The sequence below is a fragment of the Mesitornis unicolor genome, unplaced genomic scaffold (assembly GCF_000695765.1).
Source record: "Mesitornis unicolor isolate BGI_N332 unplaced genomic scaffold, ASM69576v1 scaffold10304, whole genome shotgun sequence".
NCBI lineage: Eukaryota > Metazoa > Chordata > Aves > Mesitornithiformes > Mesitornithidae > Mesitornis > Mesitornis unicolor.
This window is the reverse complement of record NW_010179482.1, coordinates 5,262-15,430: the sequence shown is the minus strand read 5'-3', so window position 1 is coordinate 15,430 and position 10,169 is coordinate 5,262. Positions and strand designations below refer to the sequence as shown.

Sequence of the window (10,169 nt, the reverse complement as noted above, 5' to 3'; positions counted from 1 at the left end):
GGTTTTTTCCCCTGCATCTGACATTAATGAGTTGTGCCACATTTTTCAAACCTGATCTTAAAAGCACGTTTTTGCATTTAAGATATTTGCCACAGATTTTATAGGTATAAAAAATCGTTTGTTCATGTGTTAAGTTACAAAATTGTAGTGCTTAGTATAATAAATGTCAAAATCTAAGATCTTTTAAAAAAATGCTTGTTTATAATACATTGCTTTATATTTATAAGGCAGCAGTCAGTACCAATCTAGTTTATTTTGCAGCAATATTGTAGTGTAAAAATGCTGCTAAACAATTCTGGTACTTTCAGATTACAAGTATTTATTTTCCAAAAACTATACAGTAATATACTGAATAAAGAAACTGCAGTAGTACTGTTTGTGCCTTTACAAATATATAGAGAACTATTATGGCTGATATGGATTAGATTTAATCTATGTTCCACACAGCACAGTTTTACTAAGAATAATAAAAAGATTTTTAAAGCTTAAGTAAACTGACAAAAAAGGCTTCTGATACTATTGTCATAAGCACAGTAATAAAGCTGCTTTCATGGTCTGAGGTTGTGCATGTTTTTTGAACCAAGCACCCAGGTAATTGGCTTTTGTGATTCATGAAGGGTTTGTGATGTTAACCAATACCTGGGAGATCAGTGGGGACATGCATAAGCATCTCCCACTTTCTGTCCTTAAAATGAAACATTTCTGCCTCCTCTGAAAAGGTAAAGATGTATACAGATGTGTAAAGTAGTGTGCTTTTTTTAAAGAGGAAGAAATATATATGCATATATGTATTTTTATATATAATATTTAAGTTAGTGTCAACTGAATCCAGGCAGAGATTAAACTGACCATAAAGACGACGTAACACAAGTCATTAAGGCAGTAAATTGCATCTCTTGAGGATTTTCAGGTATTATACCTCTCTCTCAAGAGGAAAATGAAATGTTGAATTGCATCGTAGGCCGAATCTGCGCTGAATGATTACAGCCAGGTAAGGAAGGGCTCATTTTTGTTGAGTACTGACTCCACATCATTGAGAATGGGGATCAGGTCTTCTGATTCCAGCGTCCCAAGATCAACATTTGTTCCGGGAAGACAGTCGAGGAAATCAGGGAAGCGTGTTTGCTGGGGATTTATGTTCATTGTTGTCTGTGCTATAGTTTCTCCTAGGAAAAGCAAAGAAGAACTTGTGAAATACCAAACTCTTCTTGTGGGTAATTTAAAACAACACAATTGATATAAAAAATACACTCCCCCTTTCCCATAAGCACTTGTCAGCGTTCCTGTTCTCTACAAACGTTTCCTCAAACCCGATCTGCTCGCAGAATGCATGTTCTCCTAAGAGGTAACTTCCTGTCCTTCAGCTTTCCTCTCACAAGCAGCAGCATTCAAAGCCATCAGCTCTGGCCTTCTGCTGGGGAAGTGACTGTTCAGAGCGACTGCTCACAGTGACTGCTGCTCACACCGACTGTCACTCACTGCTGGTCTGCACAGCCAGCAATGCCACCGAGCCTCACCTAAACCCTCTGCCCTGCTCTCTGCACAAGGCTGAACGCTGGCCATGGGGCGTGATTGAAAAAAGCACTTTACAGCAACTTAGCTCTGCAATCTTATACTACTTTTTTCATAAATTAATAAGAAGCAGCATGAAAATCTTTAATACAGAAACCTTTCACTCTGCATCATCTGATGACTTCAAGAGGAAGCTTAGGTGAGGAAGTGCTGATAATTTCACTATCTGGAAAGAAACTTGTTGATTTCCTTGTAATTTATTTCAGTATTTTAAACACCATGAGGATGCTGATATAAAAATAATTACATAGCAAAACCTTAGCTAGCAAAATACATTCTGTTTGAAGGCAAATCCAACTTTGCCATTGTAAGAGACTTACTAATGAGACTGATTTCCTAGAGTTAGAAAACGCAGTGATTTGTACCAAGAATGTAACCCAAGACCAGATTTTCACTCCTCTTACCTTGGACTGTGGTATGAGAACACAATTAAGGCTCACATTTTCCAACTTATTTTAATATCAGTCTAAGGTAAAAGGGTAGATAGAATCTGGACTTAAGTTAAAGCTGAGAACCTTCTAGGCACTAAGTACCTTTAAGGCATTTTCCTCCACTGTCTGACTCTGTTCTCTAGCATAGGACAGTGAGAGATTATTGTTCAGTTATGCAATTATTAAACATTACTGGTTATAACACAAAGTTATTAATATCCTTATATAATTTAGGTAAATCAGAGTATTCTACCTGTATCCATCTCATCTACGTTGCCGAGGAAATCTTCGGGTGTCGTTGGTATACTGTAGCATCCTAGTCCCAAGCCACTGTCTGTGCTTTGTTCCCTGGAATGGTATGGCCCACTGTAAATTGAGACACAAAAAAGCCTCAGTAAAAATGTTCTGCTAGACACAGTCCCCAGTCAGGGTGTGTGAAAAAAGACAGCATGGTAGGTGAGATATTGAAGTTAAAGACCGAGTCATTAAGTCTCATTCTCACCTGTTGGCCCTTTATGCAGTCATGTTACATCAGCTCAAATATAAAGCAACTGAAGTGAGGCCACTCTTAAATTTTGAAATGTGCATGTGTATATATAACTCTCTAGACAAAAACAGCTCTGGTAGCCTAAAACAAATGAGTTAATTTATACTTAGGTAATGTACCTGTTCAACCTAGAGTATTCTGCATATGCCTACAGTACAACTTGTTACAATTTGCTTGATTTTTCTAAGATTCCTTCTTCAAGTACAAACTGAAATATTTCAGGTCAGCTGCTCAGCTGTAACCCCTGCTCACAGTAAGTACAAGAGATGATGATACAGGAAACTACTTCAGAGAGACAGCTTTAAAAGCACAGAGAAGCAACAGAACCCATAGCCTGATGAAGAGGACATGAACTCACCTGTTCAGGAAGGGATCGGAGCCGTTGTTCGCAATGGGCCTCATGTCCTGGGTCAGGGCGGGCGCGCTGACGGCTGTCTGAGCCGGGGCCATGCCTTCCGAGTCCATGGGGAGCTGTCTGCACAGAGCAGCTTCCTGAAAAGGCAGGCAGAGAGGAGGTGAGAGTTATTCCACAGCTCAGAAGTACTGCATCTCGTAATTATGACCTATTAGAGAGCAGTGTAGGGGAAAGGGACCTGGGAGTCCTGGTGGACAGCAGGATGACCATGAGCCAGCACTGTGCCCTTGTGGCCAAGAAGGCCAATGGCATCCTGGGGTGTATCAGGAGGGGGGTGGTTGTAGGTCGAGAGAGGTTCTCCTCCCCCTCTACTCTGCCCTGGTGAGACCGCATCTGGAATATTGTGTCCAGTTCTGGGCCCCTCAGTTCAAGAAGGACAGGGAACTGCTGGAGAGAGTCCAGTGTAGGGCTACAAAGATGATGAAGGGAGTGGAGCATCTCCCTTATGAGGAGCGGCTGGGGGGGCTGGGGCTCTTTAGTTTGCCGAAGAGGAGACTGAGGGGAGACCTCATTCATGTTTATAAACATTTAAAGGGTGAGTGTCACGAGGATGGAGCCAGGCTCTTCTCGGTGACAAACAATGATAGGACAAGAGCTAATGGGCACAAGCTGGAACACAGGAGGTTCCACTTAAATTGGAGAAGAAACTTCTTCTCAATGAGGGTGACAGAGCACTGGCCCAGGCTGCCCAGAGAGGTTGTGGAGTCTCCTTCTCTGGAGACATTCAAAACCCGCCTGGACGCCGTCCTGTGTAACCTCATCTGGGTGTTCCTGCTCCAGCAGGGGGATTGGACTGGATGATCTTTTGAGGTCCCTTCCAATCCCTAACGTTCTGTGATTCTGTGATTCTGTGATTCTGTAACAAGTGAACACATAACATATACAGATCTTCTTACTTGACGAAGAAAATCATCATGCAGATGGACATCATCTCCCATACCCACCTGTGCCGGCTGCAAGCACTGCAGGATCTACCTCAGTGACCACCACAGCTGGGCACAGGATCCAGCCAGCCGCAGATGTGCCTGAGGACTTTCCAAACCAGCCTCACTCTTTGCGTGGTGCAGAGCACGAGACGCTGCTGTGAACGGCTTTACTGCAGAGCTGCCACAGGGCAGGGCCGAGCCCTGCACAGCACCATGGCCTGCAGAGCAACTGCGCCTCTGCAGCCTCGCTGGCCTCGGAGAGAGCTCCACACCACCAAGTACCCGTGCTGCAACGTCAGGTACCTCGAGTGTCACCTCTGACAGCCTGCACAACGCAGCTGGTTACGGACAGCCGGCTGATGCCCGCCGAGGGTTTTCACCTGCACACGAGAGCTGTGAAACACTCAGGTTACAATTGCAGTTTGCTGTTCAGTGAGGCCAAGCTCTCCAGGAGCTGGAGCAGCAATAACAAAACAGTTTAAAACCTACAGACTCAATTTTAATCTCCCACGTATCTGTTCCTAACAGCTTACCTTAAGTGAAATTGCTCTCAGTTTAAAATGGTGCAAAAGAGAGCACAATCAGGCACTGAAACTATGTGAGCTGCTATGAGATGACATAATGTGCTATATACCGGAGCAGAAGAATATCACTTGCAACCATGAAGTACTTGTTAGAAGAAAACCACTGGAGCCAAGACCAAATCATCTTTAGAATTAACCCTCTGCCTAATAATAAGCATCTGCCTAATGACCTGTCTCATGTACACTGCCTTTAAAGTGACAAATGAGCAATGAGACCAAAGGAAACTTGTTTCAGCATTCCTGAAAGATAAATTCTTCTAGTAGTATTTCTGTGAAACAACCATGACATCTAGTGGCACACAGGTCTACACAAAGCTTGTTTGGCTCCATGGGGATGTTCCAAATAAGTACCTTAAAATAATAAAGCTGTATCTGTTTTTTACCTAGTTTACTCCACCTATTTATTATTTTCTTTTATGAAATAAGCAAAGGAAATATTTCATTTAAATCCTAATAAAAAACTTTTCTCCACTGACTCAGTCATTCATCCTCCTAAGTACAGAAAACACTAGTGTGTTCTTGAGGCTAGAATTTGATGTTTTACTATGCTTTCAATTGATTTCTTCATTGAGGAGCTCTGAAAGCCCTAAGCACAACTTGCAAACTCTTCATGGCGCCTGCTCAGCACATCCAGTGCTCACCTCTGGTTGTTTTGTGTTGCACCAGAAGAACTTTCTGATAACGTCATGTCTGTGCCACTTCAATGAACAGCTTTGGCTGCACTTGGGACAGCTAATCACAGCTAACAGGAGCCAGGTGACAACAGAACAGGTTTTGTTGTGGACTGAAAGCTTCTATGTCACCGTTACTGGCCTCACAACCGCTGTCACCGCAAACACGCCTTCTTTTTAGAGAACACAGGCACTGCCTTCCTTCAGAAAGACACAAATATTTTTCTATATCATACTTAATGGGAAAAACATAAAACACTGGTAACCTCTGTAACTTTATTTCCAAATGTAGCTCAGAATAAACTATTAGCAAAGTAAGAACAAGAGCTCAGAGGCTACATTACTGCTATGCATCAGGCTGTTTATCCTACGGTCAGTAAGGTGGACAGTCAGCCACCTGAGAAGGACTTTTGTTAAACGTGAAGGTTTTTCACTGAACTGTCTTCCACAAGTAGGAAAGCATTGCAAATTGTCCATTTGCAGACCTCAGTGCTGGCTGTTTGCTGTTCTGCAGCTGACCCCTGCAGTCAGTGAATTGACAGCGATCTCTTTGGAAAACGTGATGCCAACTACTGCTTGGTCCCACAAGGGCAGATCCATACCCAGGCTTATCAATCGTGTCCCCACATACAGGAATTTGCCCTCCTAACCACTAACTGCAACAGAGCCAACAATGTTTAATCCACTGCAGGATTTAGACAGGCCCTGCAAAGCAAGAAAACTGGTGAGCTGAAAAGCCTCCAGCACCCTAAAGAAAATCTCATACTGGCATTTATAAAATCTAAATTCTTGTGCGTGATCTGCTCTCACTCAGGGAATGGCACCTCCTGCATCTCTACTTCACCACATTCCATGTTTCTTGTAACATTAATCCCATGTGTACTTTACAATGCAGAACAGACTCCTGTGACGGGATCAGTTGGGCCGGGAAGCACACGGTACCAGTGGCACCACACACTGACGTGCGCTCCTCCTCTGCTGCTGCCTGGGGCAGGTGATGTCTTCAGAAGTCACATCACAATTCCAGCACTGCTACGGATGGTACAGACTTCTTCACTTTGATATTATTATGGCAACGCTCAACAGGAGTAGATCAATCACACAGTGGCAGAAGCTGTGTGACAGCCATTACATCCTGTTATCTATCCTAAGCACAACCACAAGGTTCTCAAGAAGAACATCAGGAATCTCCTACCCAAGGTTAAAAAGTCTGGGACATTTTCCCTGTGTGGCCCTTTCTGAGACTTCTTGCCAACACCACCTCTAAGTACTTCCATTTCCAAGAAGCTCTCGAGCAGCAAGCAGATTCTCCCTTTTCCTTTGGAAAGCTGACAAAAACAAATCAGTAAGGAAGAAAATGAACTCCTTCCAGAATGACAAAACTGAGGAAGGAAACATTTACATAGCAGCTGTCACACTGGGTTTCTGAAATGCCGCTCTCCTTGCATGCACTCAGCTGTGCAGGTCTAGAGGCTTCACCAGCTGAGTGAAGAGGAGGACAAAGAAGGAAGCAAATTCCTGAGGCAGAGCTCCCAGCACCACACATTTATTCCTTGGGGCAGGTGCGCTGCTCCACCCTGGCAGCTGCAGCCGGGAATGGCCACAGGGAGCCAGCAGCTGCTGCCAGGCTGAGGGGGTCTGTGACCCCCAGTGAATTCCTCCCTCGCCCCAAGCCTGCGCCTCCTCGCAGTTGCTGTCAGCAGCGTGCATGCTTACTCAGCGCTTTTCCCTTGGATAGGTCATGCTAGAAAAGCAAAAGCAGCAACGAAGGGTCAGGACAGCAGTAACCGCTCCAATGCCGACGGCTCCAGAGGGATTTGCCGCATTCTCCTCAGCTTCCAGGCTCAGGAGCTCTCTGCTTTCTGGCAGGAAGTTCACCAAGCTCTGCTAGGAATGATGGGTTTTGCATCTTGCTTTCCTTGGGTGGAAGTGTGCTGTTTCCCAAGAGCTACACCAGTTCTGAAAACTTCAGTAATGCAGAGGGATGCTGTCCTGCTTTATGCAATGTGGAGCTCAAACATGCACCACAGGAGCAGGGTGGTTCTGGACATAACGAGCTGGAGGCTTGATGAAGTACGCACAGCTGCAAAGCGCTGCGCGTGTATTAGTTTCAAAGTAAAACACAGTCAGCAGAGCAGGGAAACCAGCCCTTGTGTTAATGGCACAACTGTTTTGAAGCTTAATTTGCTCTTGTCCTGAAGCAAGAACAGAGCCAAAGAGATTAAAAATAGCCAAGGGCGTTATTAGCACAATGATAATTATGACTAAGCTCATACCAGATATCCCAGTCTCTTCCCACACCCATCTCTGTCATGTCCTGAGCTCTGGATGGTGAAGGAGAAGGCACACAAGAGACCGGGGATCACTGCTTTGGTCAGAGACCACCACGCCGAGCACAGCTCTGCGCACACAGGTGACGTACCATAATGCCCTCCAAAAATCACAGGTAATGGAAACTGAATGTGGGCACAAGACGCTGGTGTCTGTACAGTTTCCATTCTCACATCTGAAAAATGAAAGCCAAATTCAGCCCTAACGCAAGCAGGTAAAAAAGTTCTGAAACTTCAGTGGAATCGTATCTGCCTTTTTCCCCTGTTCAGCAAGAGCACTGGGCACTTGCTTAACTTTGAGCATGTACACATATTCACCAAAGACAATGGGAATAATCTCATGCAAAGATAGCCAGGTGTTGCTGCAGGAGCTATAAAAGCCCACAATTCAGAGGAAGGAGATAAAAGTGTAAAAAATGTTAATGAAGCAAATACATTGTTGTAAAGTATTTTACAAATAGAAATAGAACAATAAACAAAACATCCACAAAGAACCATAGCTGGAAAGTCTTCAAATCAGAGGTATTCATGTAAGATGTGAATGTGATTATATTTTAATTCAAAGGCAAAGGATTCAAGTTACAGCGTTGGGATCAGAGTCAAGAACAACTCCCTATGTTCTGCCTTTATCTTCAGTGAAGCATGAATATGGTCTACTATAGAAACCAGGCTGAACTGAGAACTGATCAGTGATAGTTGTTCTGTGTTTATAAACCGACACAGGACAGAATCTGGTCCTTACACTACTTTGACAGCTGGTAAGAAAGACACCAGCTCTGTAACTCCTGACGGATGGCCATTTTGTGTTCTGTTCAATGACAGTTTAGAGAAAAAACCTGAAATGTTCTATTTTTATCGGCTTTTTGGTCACCCTTACCTGAAATAAGTGTTAAACTTGACATAAAATAACGGAGCTACCACTCGTACCTGGTAAAGATGTGGATGCACTGGACTAAAGGCTCTATAACAAAATACAGGAGCATCCCTGGCGTTACCTGGCGCAGCAGCTCCTCCTGACGCATCCGAATTCGCTCCCTCTCCATCTGGATTCTCTGGAGCCGCAGCTTCTGCTGCTGCCGCTGCTGCGTGGGTTTTTGCAGGTTCGGCAGCGCCGGCTGTGGGGCCTGCGGAGGGTGGCTCTGCTGCGGCATGGCCGTGCTGGGCACTATCGGGTGCTGGTGGTTCATCACTGCGGGGAGAAACAAATCAGAGCTGGTTGAGCAGAACTGCACGTGAAGGTAACAGAGGTCTAGGACACACTGCTCATTTACAGTGCAGAGTTATTAGAATTACTGTATTTCAAGTGGGTGAGATAACTGCTCCACCTGGCAAGATCAGGTACTAGTAATTGTTTAATAAATTATTTTTAGTATTTCATATGTGTATAAGGCATGAATACTTATAATACAGCAAGTATTTATGTTCATCCTGGTGTGTTTAAATATTCATCTAATGATATGTAGTAAATGACATGTAAGTCTTTTAATTGGAAATTGCTCTACAAATGTGTGCCTATAACACGCAGTAAGCTAGTAAAAATGTTTTCAATCTTAACATTTTCGTTATTTCAATGAATTATTGTAAGATTATTTACCAGCATAAACAATGAGCTCTGTGTGTGTTTTCCACCACCATGAAGGAGTCACACACATTTCCAGTGACACAGGCTGTAGCCCTCCTGCATAGCCACGGATGAGTCACAGCCTCCGTGTACTCATCTACAGATGAGGGTTAATATCATTCTCATATCTCGCAGAGGTGTTTTACACACTCCTTACCTCACAGGCACTCACACAGCGCAGTAATGAAAAGCAGCTTGACTGCAGATCGTGCATCTAACAAGATCCAGTGACGAGCTGGACGGTCAGTTACAAAAGTGGCACAATAAAAAGACCAGAAACCATCAGAAGCTACGTCTTTCCATAACTTCCCTAACGTGCTTTCACTTACTTTTTCAAAGCAGGGGAAATGCAAGGAAAAGATCATTAAATTGAATCTGTACCACCTTCACAGATGAAAACGCAAAGCAGTGAGAATCACTGCTAACTTCTCTTGACAGGGTCCATCTCTTCTGAGCAAACGCTGCCCTTTCCCAAAGGGCCTGAGCCACCCAGTATCACAGGATGTGGTCGGTGTGAAGTCAGCTGAGTTCACAGGACCAGAATCACCATCAACAGCAAAACAGGGCAACTGCGAGTTAGTGACACACTGCACCAGTTTCATTACCAAACCCAGCAGAAATCCTTATCAATCTTGTACTGCCCAAATTCACTGCTGCCTTCAACAGTGACATCAGGCAAGAATCGAGTTTAAGGAGTTCTTAAATGCAAGCCTGTACAAAATCAATCCAAATGATGCCAAGTTCAGGCCTGGCATAACTCCCCTCAGATGTTAGATAAATCGGGTAAGGCTGAATTTACAATTCATGGTTTCATTTGCAAGTGGAAAAGGTGAAGTAAATTAGTGATTATGGTGTCTGATTTTAGACCTGATTTAACACAACAGAGGGATTTGTAACTCTTTTGAGTTCTGGATATGCCAGCACCATATGTTATCATTAATGTCTCGCAAAGAAAACCAAAATAGTCTTTTGTGCATTTACTTATCGACTGAAACCTTATCTGTTAGGGTACTCAGATTTGGAAATGATCCATTAATTCTCATCCTTTGGTAAGATATCCAAAGGGTTATTC

General features: G+C 43.8%; 1 protein-coding gene across 1 annotated transcript; it reads right to left on the bottom strand.

The window, feature by feature from the left end:
• Window positions 1-981: 981 nt before the first annotated feature.
• Window positions 982-8,665, bottom strand: WWTR1 (WW domain containing transcription regulator 1; the record flags this gene model as incomplete). Its single annotated transcript, XM_010182804.1, has 4 exons — window positions 982-1,166; window positions 2,257-2,369; window positions 2,909-3,042; window positions 8,472-8,665. Coding segments are annotated over 4 exons (626 nt in total), but the record flags the coding sequence as incomplete, so codon positions are not given.
• Window positions 8,666-10,169: the final 1,504 nt, after the last annotated feature.